General features: G+C 38.1%; 1 protein-coding gene across 1 annotated transcript; it reads right to left on the minus strand.

The window, feature by feature from the left end:
- Positions 1-9,453: 9,453 nt before the first annotated feature.
- On the minus strand, positions 9,454-19,483 carry pak1ip1 (PAK1 interacting protein 1). Its single transcript, XM_041247918.1, has 10 exons — positions 19,355-19,483; positions 15,609-15,771; positions 15,302-15,422; positions 15,043-15,117; positions 14,910-14,962; positions 14,568-14,713; positions 12,951-13,048; positions 12,197-12,296; positions 11,899-12,025; positions 9,454-9,688 (listed from the first exon to the last, which is right to left on the minus strand). Exons 1-10 carry the CDS (start codon positions 19,430-19,432, stop codon positions 9,567-9,569), a joined length of 1,083 nt encoding a protein of 360 aa, XP_041103852.1. The 5' UTR covers positions 19,433-19,483; the 3' UTR covers positions 9,454-9,566.
- Between the last annotated feature and the right edge of the window lie 45 nt (positions 19,484-19,528).

Here is a 19,528-nt window from a genome sequence, read left to right on the forward strand (position 1 = left end):
CAACTTACACAGAGTTTTGTGTTTGTCACGACCTCATGGAGTTAGGTAAGTGGATTTATACTGGAGAGGAAATGACTTAGTGAATTTTAAAACAATAATCGCTGACCCGCAGATAGGGTGGATCTCCTCCTTTTAAAAGATAAGGTGGAGGTTTGTGTGAACTTTGTAAAACAAACCCATAGTTGACATGTTATTAACTACGGAGTCGCTTCTGTTGTCCAGCAGCTTGTTATAAAACGGTTGCTGGTCAAGTAAATATAACATGTTAAGTCCAAATTGCTAGAAAATAAACAATAACATTTTAGTTTTCTAGTTTAAAATACAGATTAATACGGGCAATAGAAATATGACTCCCAGCTTTTCAGGAATTATTAGGGTTGCCAACTTTCCAGTTTCTCAAAAACGTACACTACACCTATCGTCAACATTTTTGGCATCACCCATAGAATTGTATTATGTCGGTAACAAGACATTTGCAGGAAGAAAATGAAGACTATAATTCAATGTAATGTAACGGCTTGTAGTCGCTGTTCCCAGCGAGAGAACAAGAGACGAGATAGTAGTGAATGAGTTAAAACTGCCTCCGACGCTGTGGACTCATGCAATTAGCCTGCACGGGGCTCCAGTAACACAGCACGGGAAACCAGCCAGTGGTACTCCACAGACTCATAGTTTCAACCAAGGTTACAATAAGCATCATTTGATTAGAGTATACAACACATTACATATAAAACATAATTTACAGAGCAAATCCCCAGCACCAAAGTGAATGGTTTTGTATGTCTAAGAAAGACCCAAGTAAAGATTTCAATAGTTGCAAGACATAGTTTAGCCTATGTATATTTATTTATTCTGTACTTTAGGTATTGCATATTATTATGCGTTGTAGATTACTGTTAATTTAAAATGTGTTATATAGATTGTGTATTGTTATATGTAACATAGTATTTTAATGATAGAATAATCCCATAAATCGCCCTGGATAAGGGCATCAGCTAAATGACTTAATTATTATTAATATGATTATTATTATTATTATTATTATTTCTGAAACATACCTTTTCTTCCTTTCCTCTTTTGTTTTCCGGTCAATACTTCTGATTGGAGACTGTACAGACCCCCTTTACAACCGGACACCTGGCAGCCCTAGGAATTATACTATTTTGATCTTAATTGACCAACAAATATATACTAGTTATAGATAACAAGTTTCATTTTGTGTGAATTCTGAAATGGATAAACCACATCCATGCATGGAGATCAAAACACTGACAGTCACTGAATGACACCAGCAATTGAACACATGCCAAGGATAGAGCATGATTATTGCAATTGGGCATGTTAAACCTTAGCGGGGAAAAAGCTGGTATAATGTTAGAAAATGCATCCCATACTTTTGTAACGACCCAGGTCTGCTCACAGAGTTCTAGAATGTTCTTTGGCTTACAGCCAAGTTAGTTGGTATTGCCGGTGTTGAGTGATGCGAGAAGCGAGAGAATTTCCACCAATCATGAGCACAGGTTCCAGAACAGAAGAGACCCCATTGCAAGGAGAAAGGGATCAATACTTTGCAAGAGCAAGGGATGGGAGGTGGGGCAGATCATGCATGTTTGGGATTGGTTGGTGATGTGCTGGGGTCATGGATTAGACAAAGAGATATAGGGAATGAGGGCATTGGTGTGAAGGAGAGCAGGGATTAGAGAGCTAGTGATTTGACTGCATTTTAGTTGACGTGGCACACGGCGGACAGTGTGTAACACTACGTGACTCAACTCTTGCTGTAATACTCGCTTTAAAGCAGCATGCTTTACTTGCCGAGTATATAATCCCTGCCTACAATAAACCATTGAATTCAAGAACCTGCAATAACTGTGAGAGCCTGCTTCATTTGCCACCCACCACTGCTTTGTTATTCAGAAGTGGGATAATGGAACAAAAGCTGAGGTTGATGAAGACACTGCAAGAGAAGATGGAGACAACATCGCCGCCAGGATGGGTCGAGATAACGGGATGGAGTGGACTCCGAGAGATGGCTGCGGTGAGAGCGGAGAGTGAGTGAAGGGCACAGGACACACCGATATTGGGACAGGCTGATACCAAGGGTCAGTGACCTCCGGAGATGGCTGAGGGACCAATATGCCGAGATACAGGCTAATGGGAAGCAAGGGACAGTTACAGGAACCAGTCAGTGCCATGACGCCAGTACAAACAAGGACGAATTGGAACTGTGGCACGCATAATTGACAACACAGGAACTAAAATGGCCAACACGACGGATGTAAATAACTGTGGAGGCGGGACAAAGGCCAAGTACGACTGTAAGGCTGATTGGCAATCTTTTCTCATGCTGTTTGAGCTGATTGCACAGCTGGAGAGGTGGCCTGAGAGAAAGCACTATGGTTAGCTGCCAGTCTGATAGGAGAGGTCTTGCCTTGCCTCCTTGTGATAATTCCGGAACAATATTGGACTATGGGGTGTTGAAGAGAATGTTGTCATTAGCATTCCCTCTAAGCTTTTTGGATACTAAAATACCTTACCATTTTGACTGTAAAAGGGTACGTTATCAGTGGGAAACCTCCGGCCACGAATTAACACTTATAATATATTATTTTTGTTGCATTATACAATTTTGAAACAATATTCCAACACAATATATTACTCTAACAAGTTCAATTAATGTGGCACCTCTGCCGACACGGACACTCAGTAGGAAAGCTTATATATATATATATATATATATATATATATATATATATATATATATATATATATATATATATATTATATATATTAATTAAGCATATATTTACTTTTATGTCTGAGATCTTATCATAAATGCAGCCCTGTCAGTAGACTGCATGCTTAACATATATTGTTTTATACTACTGTATAAAACACAGGCTTCTGCCCTGTCTTCAATTGTAACCATCTTTAGGGCTACTGATTTACCATTTTTGGGACTAGCAAATTCAGTTTTTATCAACTTATTAATAATTGAGTATGGAATTTGAACATAAATATAATGTTGATAGATAAATAAGTAAATTAATCAATATTACCACAATCATTTATATTTTTTAGTAAAGCCAAGAGTTTTATAATAAGACTTTTGTTGCTGTAATAGTAAGTAACGCACCTGAAGATGCTTCAAACCTGTCACATTTATCAGTGGCTTAATGCTGGCGTTAAAATAAGCAAGAATAGCCAAGACCTATAAACCTATAAAGGGGGTGGGGGCTATAAAAAAGAGAAACAGTAGTTATATTACTGAATAGTATTTACCATTGCCACGAGTCCTCACGTGACACTAACACTACCAAAAACAGTAAGTCTTTCAGCATTAAAGTTGCACTACCCTAGGGTAATTAAATAAACAGTTTCCATGCTGAAAAAAAACACACAAACAGCCATACATATACACATTAGTATATTAAATCAGTTTACTGCGCTCTCTCTCTCTCTCTATATATATATATTGTAGTTATTTTTTCTAGACCTGTCTGCAATATTGAAATTGTTCAAACAAAATTCTTTGCCTTGGGGGGGCCGTTGATGCAATGCACTGCAGAATCATCTCAATTAAGATCTTTGACGAGTTTCTTTTCAATAAAAATCAGATTAGGCTTGTTACACTTGTAACTGAAAATGCCAATGTTAGCTTAAGTAAGTGCCAGAGATTTAGAAAGCTGACTGCACTCAGGAAACTTCCAACTCTTGTAAACGAGAGGGTGGTGCCTCCACATCTAGAAACAGTTGCTTGAGCAACTGTTGCCTTTGCCTTTAGAAAGCTCTTATCTATATATACCAGTTGTTTATCTATCTTATCTATGGATACCAGTTGCTGCTGAAAGAGCGATTCTGACAGCCACTTTTCATTGCTGGAAATGTGGACAGAGTAGGTTGCTTTGGCCAATCCATTTCCATTCCGAGGTCTTCTGGAAGCCTGAGCTGCATCCTAAGACATTCCCACAGAGTTGTCTTCTTTATCAACCACTACTAATAGCTTATTACTGTGTCCTCCTGGCTCTTCTAAATAACAGCCATTTCCTAATGCTACCTTCATGCTGTTGGAAGAAAAAAAAACTGTCCAAAGTTCTTTGCTTCTGCATTTTCAATCTAGATCCAAAGTATTGCTATTGCTATCACTTTTTTAAAACAGTATTAATAGAATAGCACTGTATGATTTGCCTACATAGTTAAAAAGGGCTACCTGCCTATACAATGTAAATGAAAGTGTTTCTAACCATATGTATGCTACTGCTGCCTTAAAAATCGTATATTTATAACAAAATAGCCACCTAAAATTGTTCTTTGTATTCAGTATGAACATATACTATTTTAAGTAACTACAATGCATTTCACACATACTGGGTACAAATCTCATTAGCTAGTTATTTAAACAAAATGTCAATTAATATATAGAAAAACACAAGAACATGAACCTGACAAAATCAAACTCATAAAAGTAAACTGATGTCTATGAATTCTTACCATTGTGTCTGGTTCATTTACTTCTCTGCATTCAAATGACGTTACTCCAGCTCTCTAGACGCCTGCACAGTTGAGTGCGAGTAGTTTGTTTCATGCGTGATGCGTAATTTGGAGTGATGACTTTAAACATTTTTTAAGTGCCCAGGGGGAAATTTATTTATTTATTTATTTATTTTAATTAGGGGGGATTTAGGGGATCTACAATGAGAAACTCGTTCACTCATTAAAGTACACCCTAAACCAGGTATGGGCAAGCTTTTAAGCCTGAGGGCTTGGAAATTGTATGGTGGGATATAAAAGGGTTAAATATAACACGATGTATAGCCCCTTTCACACTGGTAGGTGATTATTATTATTATTATTATTATTAATCTCAGCAGTAAGGCCATTCTAAAATGTACAATATTACTAGTTTGTCTAATGGCTTTTAAAATGTAAGTAAATATATAATATTAAACCGCCTAAAAAGCCAGTTTCATAACTGATATGTATAGTTATGCTGAAAAAAAAAAAAAAAAGTTAATCACATTAGTTTATGTGATATATCACCGCAGTCTCGAGATAATACATTTTTTGTTAAGCCTGTAAGGGATGTGTATTTGAAAGTGCAATCCTTGGACACAGTAGCTAGTATTGTCACATTTAAGTTGTTTTGCAACTGTTATATTAATATTGCAAAGAAATTAGAAATAGTACTGTGACTGGGTACACCCTGCCCCTGTGTGTGTATGTATTATTTTGTATTTGTGTTGTATTATTAGTTAAAACATATTGTTTAGTTTTTGCTAGTTTTATTTTGCAGCATGGATTGGGTTAAAATTCCCCATCCATGCTAACCTCATGTAGAATGTGACCGTCTCTAGATTAATTCATTTATTGCTAATTTGGAGATGGTCACATGTATAAAAACCTGCAGCTGTGGCTGAGTGAGGTGGTGAGTTACAGAGAATTAAAACATAAAATAATAACAGTAAACTAAAGGCCTCAAAAGTGCTGTCCAATTGAGAAGTTGTAATGAATGCCACAAATATAATAAACCAGTTTATTAGAAAGTTGGTGTCTACATGTACATCAGATGTCACGCAGATACTTATTAGATGCCGAGATCTGAAAAACTGGGAGGTCTGAGTACTAGCTTAGTGCAAGCATTCTCCAGAACAGGAGCAGAGAGCAGTGCACTGAGGGTGGCATTGCCCAGTGCCTCCTCCCCTACACCCACAGTGAATGAGTTCTTAGCATCTTCTGGAAGGGTGGTCCACAGTGGTTGCCACCCCGTGGTGTCCTTCCTCCAGTCCCAGCCTGATAGGCTTGGAAGCTTAGGGTTGGGAGTTAGGGCCTGTTTCCAGCAGTTGGCTTGGTAGCTGGCCTGTTTGATGTGGTGCTTGAGTGCTGCCTGTGTTGGTGGTATGTTCTGCAGGTTCCTTGACTTCTGCGTGAACAGTTTCTTCCTGGAATCATTTACCTCCATGGTGCCACTCGTGCTGTCATAAATCAACACCACAAACCGTTCCAGTACTGACATTGTTGGGTCACTGATGTCACTGCGTATGAGTAGAAGGTCTTTGAACGCCTCATGAAACCTTTCCACTTGTCTCAAGCAGTCTTCTTGCCTCTCCCCCAGAACGCAGAGACAGTGTCACACTCTGTGAGTGCATGGAAGACAGAGAAATCCTAGAATCCATCGCAGCAGCCTAGGATACTCAATCCATCCTGTCAAATTACTGCTTCTTCCATCACTGTATTGAGCCATTCGGACTCTGCCTCTGCAGCCCGTGCAACAGTTTGCAAGTTGGGGGGTTCAAAGGACTTCAAAGTAGCTGATGGCATATTTATGTACTTTAGCGGCAGAAAAGCAACTGACCTTGTGGAGGAAGTGGTTTGATTGATGATCAACACCCCACGGTCAAGTACTGCAAACTGCAGCTGTTCAAGACAGACCTACATGTGTGCCAGATCAGCTAGCTGGAAGACTGGAGAAACAAACTCGTCCATTCGGAAGTTTTCCATGAAGGCCACCAACTCTGCGAATGCCAAGCCATAAAGATGAGCATCGGGAACCTCATCAGCACCTGTGCTGTCAGCAGCTCTTGCTCTATTGTAGAGTTTCATAAGTCATTTGAGGTGGTTCTCAGCTTCAAGGGCAATCATGTCCCCAGGTGCAAGCTTGGCCAGCAGAGCAGTGTCTTGTAGTTCCATTGCACACCTCCGAACCCTTGAATTAGTGTCATAGGTGGAAGTTTGGTGGAGGCCTGCAGAGGCAGCTGGCTCATCGCAGAGGAAGCATATGGACTCTGTGAGGTCAACTTTGCCATGGCTTGAACATGTGTGCACAGCTGTTGTCATCCATGCCATCCCCATCATTGAGTCTTTCAGTGTCAATGTCCATCAGCATGTTCCAAAGTTCTTGAAACTCACTGAGGCGACCTGCTAATGATTTGTAGCCACTGCCAATGGGTGCCTTGGTTGATTTAGCTGGACACTGCAAAGCTTCCCCAGTCTCATTTTGACAAAGCACACAGAGCTCCCAATTAGTAAACACCAGTTGGCTTGGGGTGCCTGGTTGTAGGTGTAGTAGGGTCTGGCAGGATGTGTCATTTTGCCATGGTGATATAAGAAAAGATGGAACCAACACCAAAGAAAAACAAGTTAGGGTACTAATAGTTTCTACTCAGGCTGCCACCAGTAAAGACGGTCTGCAGGAGTGCTGAGGTGCTGAACATGCAAAGGAGATTCATCTGCAACGTACAAGCGTATCATAACGGCTTTATGAGTCTCCTCCCTCTACTGAGGCTGAAGCCACTCCTTACATACCTGTAGCCAGGGGGTTGATGGAATAATTGACAAGTCAATCAATCACCCCTGATTACATTCTCACGAGGACAGAAAAATAATCACAAATAATGGAGGACAGGTTTTTTTGTCTTATGGTTCCAGATAGATTACCTTGCAGAACATGGATCTGTTAATCACCTAACAGAAATGCTGACATCTCTTTTTTCTTTTAAATAAATTTAGTCATTGTCAATGTTTTTTTTTTTTTACCCGGTTTTCTCCCCAATTTGGAATGCCCAATTGTTATTTGTATCCCATTTCACCGCCGCAACCCCCTGGTGACTCAGGAAACGGGGGCTGGAACACGCGTCCTCCGAAACGCCAATCTGTCATTTTTTGTATTTATTTAGAAGTACAGTATATGGCACAGCTATTCAGTTTAGTACTACTTTGTGCTAGCAATAATTGTTTAATTACACACACCTGCATTCTGAACATATAATTAATGGACCCTAGATTGAACAGTAACACAGATAGGTGTATACACATTTTCTGAATTTGCAGGCAAACCTTGAAAGTAAGCAAGATGTCAAATATATATTTCACAACAAGCAATTCCAAAAAAAATAAATAAATCCTCACTGAACAGATCATTATCAGAGCTAAAAATATATAAAATTCAAGGTTACTGTATGGCACTGAACAAGTCCAAAGTCATGCAAAACAAATTCCATCGTTGAAATTCCATGTTCAGTTTTTTGCATTGTGGGTGTGGGTTTGTGTACACACACACACACACACACACACACATATAATTGTACTATATGTATGTGACACAGATATCTTTGAAACTGTACACTACCTTGAACTCCCCCCCCCCCCCCACTTATCTTATCTACACATCATACTCCACACTGTTAAGGGAAAAAAGGGTTTAATTGAGAAAAAAAAAAAAATATACTAAAAATACAAAACTGAAAGATTATAATTGGATAAGTCTCCACCACCCTGAGTTAAGACTTGGTGGAAGCACCTTTGGCATCAATTACAGCTGTGAGTCTGTTGGGATAGGTCTCTACCAACTCTGCACACCTAGATTTGGCAATATTTGACCATTCTTTACAAAACGTTTCAATCTCTGTCAAGTGCCTTGGGGAGCATTGATTGACAGCAATCTTTTGTTCCTTAGCCACTCCACTGTAGCTTTGGGTCAATGTCATGCTGAATGGTGAACTTCCGTCCCAGTATCAGCTTTCTTGCAGAGGGCAGCAGGTTTTCCTCAAGGACTTCTCTGTACTTTGCTCCATTCATTTTCCCTTCTATCCTGACAAGTTTCCAAGTCCCTGCCGATGAGAAACATCCCCATAACATGATGCTGCCAGGGATGGCGTTCTTTGGGTGATGCGCCGTGTTGGGTTTGCACCAAACATAACGCTTTGCATATAGGCCAAAAAGTTCCATTTTAGTTTTGTCAGACCACAAAATTTTTTGCCCCATTGCTACAGAATCTGTTTTTACTGTGTTTTTTTTTTGCATACTTCAAACAGGATTCAAGGTGGGCTTTCTTGAGTAATGGCTTCCTTCTTGCCACCCTACTATACAGGCCATATTTGTGGAGTGCTTTGGTATTGTTGTCACATGCACACTTTGACCAGTCTTGAACATGGAAGCCTGTAGCTCTTGCAAAGTTGTCATTGGCCTCTTGGTAGCCTCTCTGATCAGTCTCCTTCTTGCTCGGTCATTCAGTTTGGAGGGACGGCCTGATCTAGGCAGGGTCTTGGTGGTGCCATACACCTTCCACTTCTTAAGTCTTGACTGTGCTCCAAGGGATATTCAAGGCCTTTGATATTTTTTTTACACCTATTCCCTGATGTTTGCCTTTCAACAACTTTGACCCAGAGTTCTTTTGTAAGCACCTTGGTGCTCATGGTTGAGTCTTTGCTTTGAAATGCACTACCCAGGAGAGGGAACCTACAGGGACTGTTGAATTTATCCTGAAATCAGGTGAATCACTACAATTTAACACAGATGGAGGCCACTTAACTTGGTGTGTGATTTTGAAGGTGATTGGTTACACCTGAGCTAATTTAGGATTGCTATTACAAGGTGGGTGGACACTTATCCAAACAAGCTATTTCAGTTTTTATTTGCAATTAATTTTCTACAAATTTCTAGAATATTTTTTTCACTTGGAAGTTGAGAGGTAGGATGTGTAGATAAATGAAAAACACATACTTTAATTCCAGGCTATAAGGCAACAAAAAGTGGAAATTTTGGAAGGGGGTGTAGTTTATGTGAAAGTCTTATTCAGATTTCTGCTGCTTTTTCTTTTTTGTTTCTTCTGCTTTTCTCTTCTTGGTCGATGTAATGCCTCCGAGAAATTCCATCTTTTTGGTCCTGACCAGTTTATTAGCATCTTCCTCAGCTGTAAAAATGACCAAACATGCAAGTCTCAACTTAAAGACAGAATTGACTCAATTTCTTAACATAGTACAGACAAAATAGATATGATGTCAAAATACATTTCAAAAACACTAATTTGGTGACCTGTACTAAAACTGAAGGGGTCAACCATAATGATATATAAACCAACCACACTGACTGCAGCTTAAATATATGAATGGATTGAAAACCATTACACAGTAACTAAGCTACATTATAAAGTCAACAGAAAGAGGTACTAGTTTCCAACATCTGTTGAAGAATATTTTGTCAACAAGGCAGAGGATGGTCCAGAATTGGACAATTGTGTGGAACAGATATCACCCGACGACCAGGATAACAAGATTTGTCTGAGAGACAACATGTTTTACCGTTATACCTTTGCCCATTGAACAAATTGTTTGCTTGTTTTTTCCCCCCGCTTTACTACATTACGTGTGTTTAAATAACTAATGAATTTATTTATTTAATATAGCATTGACAAGGCTGTTCACTGCTTCATTGTATAATAAAATGTCAGTTGCCTCTGCTACAAGGGGGCAGCAGTAGTGTTATTGGCTATTTGCATTACAATTAGCAGGTCAGTTGTCTGTTTGTTTCACAGCAGCAGCCAGTCTCCCGGAGCAACTTTTCAAAGATCTGCACTATAAGAACTCAACCACTGCATGCACGTCTCCATCTGGATTAGATAACGAGATTATTTCATTGCAAGACGCCAATACAAAAAAACCCCAAAAATCTAATTTAAGGCCATGAATATTACCACGTGAAAATCAAGGCTTTTCAAGGTTTTCCAAGCCTCGTACGAACTATTTCATTAAGTAAACATTTATTTGAATGTTTTTGGAATTAAATATAAATGCAAAACTGTGTTGCATTTTACTTTGCGAATGTGTCAAGTGAAAAACAGTAGTTCAAAAACTGTCAAAATCCCAAGGTAGCAAATATACAGAATTTAATACCAGCCAAAATATCCCATTATATGTCATGTTCCCTTCCCCCTACAGAATTACTGATTGACATTTAGTGATGCAATTTCCTCACGGCATGTATTCAGACGAACACGAGAAGTCAAAATCGACCAGAGAATTCCAAACACTACAGAATAATCTGTGAATCACCTTTATTTGTAAATTGATTAACAAATCTAAATTCTTTGTTTCATATGTTAATTAAGCAGGCACTTATGGACCAAAACCTGGCAATGCCCGATGTGGAGGGTCTTGCTGCTTTTATATTTCAATGTTAGAGCATAATTATTTATTTTAACTGTAAATGTTCTTCTCTTTACATCTCCTTCCACATACTCCAAAATGAATGTTTTACAAAATACAGTCCTCCATTATAGCAACGTTGACCTGTGAGCTTTCCTAGAAAATGTTTAACCCTTTGCAGTCCATTTCTTCAGCGCTTGTCAGGCACGTCAGGTCCAAGTGTGTTTGAAATATTTTTTTGCAGAGTAAAACAGGTTTAAAAGGTATTGAATTGCAATAGGACACTCAGTACTGTAAATACAGCCAAGCCCCAGTTTGTGGTTAAAGACAGAAAAGCTGGCAGACATTTCATTATACATTTCTCCAGTGACTTGATCATTGGGGCCCTCATACATTTAATGATTATATTTTGATATGTTGTAAATAAAACATTCCCCTTTTAAATTACTCGTACAAATCGGTGTCTTCCACTTTCGACAGGAGGTAGAAATGAGAAGTCAGCGATTTGCTATTTTAACAAAACAATGCAGCACATGTTGGCTTTCTTATTTGAACTGTTTTAATTTTTTTTTTTTTTTTTTTTTTTTAACTGTTACTTAGTTTCTTCAGAGTGTACAGTAAATCTAAGATTGACTTTAAATGAGCTGATTTTTAAAATTTAAAAGGTTTTAAATGGTTTAAAACAACTTTTTTTTGTTTCAGATAAATTTAAGTTAGTAGTAGTTTTTTCAGTTTGTCTGACAGTACTCTCTGTACTACTTTTTCAGTGTTGGTAGACATTTCGTTAGTTTTGACTTACCCATTTTTCAATTAACATGTTATTAAAAAGGTTAAAAATTTACTTTATAATGGCATTTGGTTACATTCTAAGGGCATATACTAGGGATTCTATCCCTGTAGCTCATTGAAATCACAGTGCTGGGAATCTTTCCACTGAAGTATAAAATCACTTTTGCATCTTAACTGCATTTATTAATACCTTGGGAACAAGCAGCTTCTGCTTCCACTTGCTGTAGACTTTCCACTGGGCTAGCCTGCCACACACCCAAACATGTCAGTCTGGCAGAAGTATTCACTTCACCAAGTAGAGCTGGAGTGTCCTGAATCTGTAAAAAGAGAATTGCAAGTTACTATACTGCTGCTATATAAAAAAAAAAAAAAAAACACCACACACACACTATACAAAAATCTGAAATACTTCCTAAAATAAGAACATCTGCTTACAACATTTACAGTTGAGCTTGTCAACTCATTAAATAAAGGTTGTTACTTCATACCTTTTCAAGAACAAGCTTCCACATTTTAATATGTCCATCACTCGATGCAGTTACAAGGACAAGGGAGTCTCCCACTGTGACATTATATATTGCTTTTACTCTGTGGGCATAGACACAAAAACATCCATTTAAAAAACAATAGTTTTATTGCCCCCCCTCCCCTCTATAGTTTAATCTAGTTTACATACACATTATATTCCATTTAACTTTGAGTGCTGAAAGCTATTCTTTGGTTGGAGGAACTTAATGGTTTATAGTTCTAAATATAGAACAGCATATACTATATAATTAATGTATATGTTTCAGGTTTTTATAGTTGGTTGATGAAATAACTGTAGACCTAACATATACTGCAGATTTGAATGTGCTCAAAAAAACACACACCACACATTTCATCTGAGAAATAGGGTCAGTTGCAAAGAACAAAAAGTTGTGTACAAACGGGACGCTTCCCTATAGACTGTGGGTTAGGCTTTAAAATGTTCTCAATTGCAATAAACACAATGGGGTAGATGTTAGTATAGGCACAGTGCAAATAATTGCAGATGCAAAATTCAACTTGCATTGCGGCCAGGCAGATCCTAAACTTTGTTCCCTGGGTTTTTTCATTGCAATTAGTACAGTGTCGTTAATGATCCACATGTAGTATTATACTAGCAGTACTTAAACTATTACTCACTCAATTCAAGTTTGTTGCAACTGACCACGACTGACTGCAAACACACTTTGGTCTAAATGCCGAAGAACACTGTACCTGTTCTCATGTGCTTTAAACTCACAAAGGCACTTCAGTGAGTCGGTGTCATATAGCCTCACGGTTTCTTCATCGCCTGCTACCGCAACAATAGTATTCTGAAATATGGTATTTCGGTATTAGTAACAATACAATGTAACGATATGAACAACACATATCTCACAATACATGTTATGGTCTTGAAGGGTTAATTAGCATGATCACTATTGATGGATAACTTGGTTAAAACGAAGAAATTAAAATTAAGGGGAAGCATGTCTTCACACCAATTATGTCACATTTAAACATTTGGTGGACTGCAAGTAGCTACGTAATGCTTTGGTTCATGTATCAAGTATGGAGACTCATCAGTGCACCAAAATAAATTTACACTGCAGTTCAGTGTGGCTACGTGTGTAACAGTAGAGTCATCTTCAAGATGCCCAAAAAGCAAGGAATATTGTTGCTACAGTAGTCAGAGCTCCTGCAATGTATGTTTTAGACATCCTGTATTATAAAAGGTTTTTCCCATGTCACCAGCTACCAAAATAAATAAAATTTTAGTAACAATTAAAATCAGAAAACCTGGTCTATAAAACCGACACCGCTTCCACCTACTGTGCAGTTCCAGTACTACACCAAAACCACACTTTTCCCACCCAAATTAACCCTTTGCGGTTCATTTATTCAGCACCTGTCAGGCGCGTCAGGTCCAATTTCTTTTCACACAAGCTGTTTATTTCACATGTGCCGTTTTAAAAGTAATTATTCACAGTAAAACAGGTTTAAAAAGGCACTGCATATGAAAAGGTCACTCAGTGCTGAATCTTTAGCCCTGCCCCACTCCTTGCTCGCTGTATTTACCACATCTCTCTTCATAGTAGAGGATGCTGATAAATGATCTCCTGATCACTCTATTTAAATCACCAAACTACTCAATAATGCTATCCAAGTCATTATTTTATTACCATAACACCTCAAAATGCTCAGCCAGTGTCGGCGATTTTGAGTGCTGGATGCGGAAGCCGCTATCTTGTTTGTTTATGTCCGTGTTATGTCTGTAGTGAAGGGACTATGTATTGCTCAGATCCGCCTCTGAGGGGGTTTTGGCTTCTCTCGGCCATTGAAAGCTTTTCTCTGCTGCCAGAGGACAACGCAGCTCCCGGGCACCTAACAGACAAACTCGCAGGCGCCCGGACAGACTACAGGGGTCGCTGGTGTGTAGTGAGCCGAGGACACCCTTGCCGATCTAAGCCCTCCCCCGGCGACTCTCAGCCAATTGAGCGCCGCCTCCTGGGAACTCCCATCCACGGTCGGCTGCGAAATAGCCCAGACTCGAACCGGCGACGTCCAGGCTATAGGGCGCATCCTGTACTCGCGCAGAGCACCTTTACTGGATGCACCATCCGGGAGCCCCTGTATGACGTCTTTTTGATGATGTCGGACAGGGTCGGACATCAGACCGGAAAGGAAAAATTGTAATGTCGGACCTGGTCCAACATAGGACCACAAGGGGTTACAGCCAACAACAGCTTCCAGGTCATAAAGCTCAAACCTCTCTCCAACAATCAAGACACTTCCCATTAACCCAATCAGTAATGACAGACCACTGGAACGCCTTACAATTATAGTACTTACAGTTATAAATCTAATGGAGGATATCCTCTTTTGGTTTAGGATTGTTCCAGTGACTGATGCGGTCTCAAGGTTGTAGATATCCATTTTTTCATTCACAACCACAACATATCTCTCTCCAGCAGGGGACCACATCACTATATGAGCATCTTTAAAACAAAATATAAATAGATGGCATTACTGAAGTCGTTCACTCACAAACATGATTTGCAGGCATGTGCAAGAATTCTGCAGTTGCACTAAAGTTCATTTTAGCTCTTTCTGTTGCATAACTGAATAATACAATTATCATATAAAATAATACCTACACGTCAAGAAATAACTTTTTTTGCTCTCGGAACTTACTTTGTTTTATGTTTTTGATAAACGCTGACCTTCCATCTATTAGATTCCATGTTCTAGAAAACAAAAAAGGAAATATTTGCTTCCAAACTGTTAATATACTGATATTAATAAAACATAATGAATATAATCCTACCTAAGTGTTTTATCTGTCCCCACTGACAAAGCAATTTTACCAGATGGATGCACTGAAAGTGATGTCACGTGACCTCTGAAAAATAAAGAAACAGAATACAATTAACTTTTCTTCACCTCTAAGTTTACCATCAATGTTTAGGAATGTGCTGTTGGCAAAATACTTTTGGATCTGACAAATAAGAGACACAGTACAGCACAGACTGCATAGACTTTCATAAAACAAAAAAATATATCCAGAAAGGAATCTTTAAACTTACTTGTGTGCTCTAATAGACTTTAGACACTCCCACTTCTTTGTGTTCCAAACACAGATGAGACCGTCCTCTCCCCCACTCAGTAAATGTGTTCTTCCATAGAACTCCAGACAAGATATTGTACCTTTCAGTAGGGGAAAGACATATGTATTAAACAGTAACTGTAGATAACCTTTAACATGTGGTTGTGTACTTACACACTTGACTATTAAACTGTTCTTTAAACAAGTATTGAAATCTGTGTGCTATTCTGCTTTATTGTCTATAAAACTGAAAAAAAAAAAAAAAAAAAAAAAAAAAAACAACTTACCATTATGATGCAACAGGGAGCCGTATTCCACTCTCTTTTTTATATCATACAGCTGAATAGTTTCATCTTTGCTGCCTGTAGCTAGATACCTGTCATTTACAGCCACTGCAGATAATGAGGCAGTGTGTGCATGATGGGTAAAGTCGGCTTCTGATGTCCATTTCTACAAAGGTGAGAACGTTCAAGAGTTCAAATCATAAGTTTGCAATGGGTAACATGCATCAAATAAACTTGTGTTGCACTACTGCAGTTACTAATAATACCAGCCTATATATATATTGCTTTATACAGTTGCACTCATACATATGAGTGGTGAAAGTAACAAAAAAGTAATATATATGCAAACTCATCTATTAACACAAAAAAAAAAAATCATCTTAACAAAACAGCATACCTTAAATTGAAATACAATTTATGTTAGGTTGCACAAGATCTTTATTTGAGCTGTGTACTTTTGCTCCAGTTTATTTAAATACATTTTAATTTAACTGTGCAAGTACAAAGCGTCATTCATTTTCCTCAGCCTTGCCCACTTCCATCTGGGCTTGCTCTTGCTGTCTGCTGACACGTTCAGCCAATCACAGCTAACTTTAGTTGGAACCCAAAACTGACTCAACAGATGAGTTCTGGATGGGGGCTCCGAGCTTTACAGAAGCACCGGGGTGAAGTTAGCTACTTATTCCTAACTGCAGCCCTCGAATTAGTTAATTATTGAATATTAGCTCACATTCTAAGGGGGAAATCACATAGATAGTCTGGATGTACTACCTCAAGCCAGGTATCATTTTAAAGCTTGAGCTTTTCTCTTCAACATAAAGTATATTGCAGTGTGGCACAAGTAGGGTTCTCCCATGGAATTCTGTACAGCCGGGCATCAGAACATTATAGCCGGGGGCACTTTTAATAGAAAAATAAACTTGCCTTACCTTAAATATGTAATACCACAAAGAATTTGAATAATGTGTTTTTTGTTAACTATGTGTGGTTGCGCTTTATGTTCTACATTTTCTTTTTCATTACTGTTTTTTTATTGTGGTAAATTACCATGCTTATTTAGGCACTCTGCGATTTGACTGGGGAACGATAGCGTAAGATTTATTTTAGTTCACAAAAAAGGTAACCTTTTCAATTCCTTTTTAGCTTAATTATTGAGCTTATTTAGCACACAGCCTCTATATATGAAGACTATCTTTCACTAGCACCTGGGTACATGCTGTTATATCACAACTATATATTGATGCATATGCATAGCTATTGTGTACTATATATCACTTTACAGTACAATAATACGACAAAAAATGGACAATGATAATACCTGAAAATAATTTAATAAAGTAGCCGGCGCAAATATAGTATTAGGCGGTGGATTGCACCGATCGCTAGATTATTTTGACCCCCTGCATTAAATGTCACTATTTTTTGCTTTGAAAATAATCAGTTATTTTTTAGCAGTCATTTTCAACATTTTAGCCTCTCGAAGTGCTTAACACAGAAAACCCGCCCCTTCAGCGCTCTGATTGGTTAAATGTTATGTCAAGACATAACACAGCTGTCATTTGGTTCCAAGGTTACGTGTTTTGTTTTTTTTTTATAGTCTGCTAGAAGCACAATCAATCGTTATTGTTAAAGGCGCAGTAGCATCTGCAAGACAGGTGGATCGAGTTTTTTCAGCCAGGCAGCATGCCCAGCTGCAAAGGCCGGGGAAGAACCCTGACACCCTTTTCGTGCATATTAGCGCACATTGTGAGGGCTTTGCCACCTCAAGCTAGGTGTGATGTTGAAGGTTAAGCAACTGTCTTGCAAACCGAGCATGGTGTACTATTAAATGCTATTTATGAAAATTAGAGCATTTATTTTGCTCAAATTGTGAAATGGAAAATATCAAACAAGCAAAGAACAAAACAGTAAGAGGCAGCAGAGACAGAGACAAATGTAAAAATCACAGATTTACCAGTGTCTTCAAAATTTGTTTAGAAACTCCATTTGCTCAAAGCACATTTCCCAATTTGATTATATCACTTTACTCAAAGATCAAAGAAGCTGCCTCTCTTCTGTTTCATTCTTTGTTTGATATTTTCCATTTCATCAATTATTTGTTCAAAGACTGAAATAACCATTAATTTCATCCTTTAATAATTTGAAAATGCTCAAATTTCTTAATGGTTATTTTTGTCGTGATTGACCGAATCCTAACTGAGTGTAACACATACACACGTTACATTAAGGTCAGTATACACTAATGTGGACTTTTCAGGCTCATATCAGAGGTTGTTTGGGCAGTAAATATTTAATAAATACAAAAATAATAACATTTTGGAAGCTCACTGCATCATACTATAATAGGACTGTTGACTAGACGGTTTGTGTTTATTTTAAAAAGACTTGAAACATTGATTTATGAACAGATTGTGTTATTTAACTTTAATTTATGATTTGTTTTCACTAGTTTTCTTTTTAATCTTTACAAATGTTTGTTTCCTTTGTTCTGCTCTCCATTATTGTGGATTATAGTCTACAACAAAATATATATTTTAATGTACTCCACACACAATGTGTTTTATTTTAGGTACACACTTTTTGAAGCAACAGTCAATGGAAACCACTTTCTGTGATAGGAAGAAAGAGTAATTGTAAAAGTTACATTGCAACTTACATACGGGTGTGAGTACTCACGTAAACACAATGTAAAGTAACATTAGAGAAGTTTAATTTCCAGAAACATGGCGCATTGCACCTGCCAGGCTACTGCTTGATAACATGTATTGCTGCCTCATGTAAAATTTCATTCAAAGAAAAACACGACATATTTTTGTAATTTAAATAACGTTGTAACTTTAAATGCTTCTTATGAGTACATTTCACTTACTGTATTTGTTGCACAGTTCAAAACATGTGCCTATTTAAATATCTGCTATCAACCAAGGCCTTTTTGTTCCTACAATTCAGTATTCTAATTTTCATACTAAATAGCACTTAATAGTACTGCACATGCCACTACGCACCATACAATTCGCAAGACAATTGCTTAATCTTAACATCCAGCCCTCGCAATGTGCGCTAACATGCAGGAAAAGAAGGGTGTGTGTGTGTGTGTGTGTGTATGTATGTGTATTTCACGACATAGGCTGTTAATGTCTACTTGTGCCACTCTGCAATCTTCTTGACGTTGAAGAGAAATGCTCAAGCTTTAAAACGACAGACAGCAAGACAAGCCCCGATTTTCTCCATCGACGTGGGCGAGGCTGAGGGGAATGATGGACACTTTGTGCTTGCACAGTTCAAACGTATTTAAATAAACTTTGGAGCAAAAGTACACCGTTCAAATAAATATCTTGCGCACCCTAGCGTAAATTGAATTTCAATTTAAAAGGTACGCTGTTTTTTTTTTTTTGCTCGAGTAAATTGAATTTAATAAAACACTCATAGTTAATTGTACAAAATAAAAATGGAAGAGTAATACATGTGCTAAAACGGGCCAATACAGAAGTGTATCAGAGCGTAGTACTGACATTCAATTTGGGTAACTTAAAATGCGGATTTTTTACAATTCCTTGACGACTTTTGATAGCATATAGGAGCTCTACAATACTGTAAGTTATTTCGTTTACTCTAGATCAAACAGAAGCCTTTTAATTATGCCTCTGTAAACGTGTTTTTCGTGTTGTCCTGTTAACGAGTACGCGTAACTACTAACACGAAAATGAAGTATACCACTTAAAATTGATCCTACTAAAATTTTAACTCACGTTTTCTCCTGTCTGTACTCTATATCCAAACACAATCTGTTCGTAACAACCAGCAATCAACTCCACTTGTTGCGCCATGCTGCACTAGTAGACTTTAAATATCTTTGCGTGCACAAATCCACGTGTCTCCAGGTCCTTTTGTCTACCGATGAGTATATTTGGCGTTAAAAAGAT

The sequence above is a fragment of the Polyodon spathula genome, chromosome 4 (assembly GCF_017654505.1).
Source record: "Polyodon spathula isolate WHYD16114869_AA chromosome 4, ASM1765450v1, whole genome shotgun sequence".
NCBI lineage: Eukaryota > Metazoa > Chordata > Actinopteri > Acipenseriformes > Polyodontidae > Polyodon > Polyodon spathula.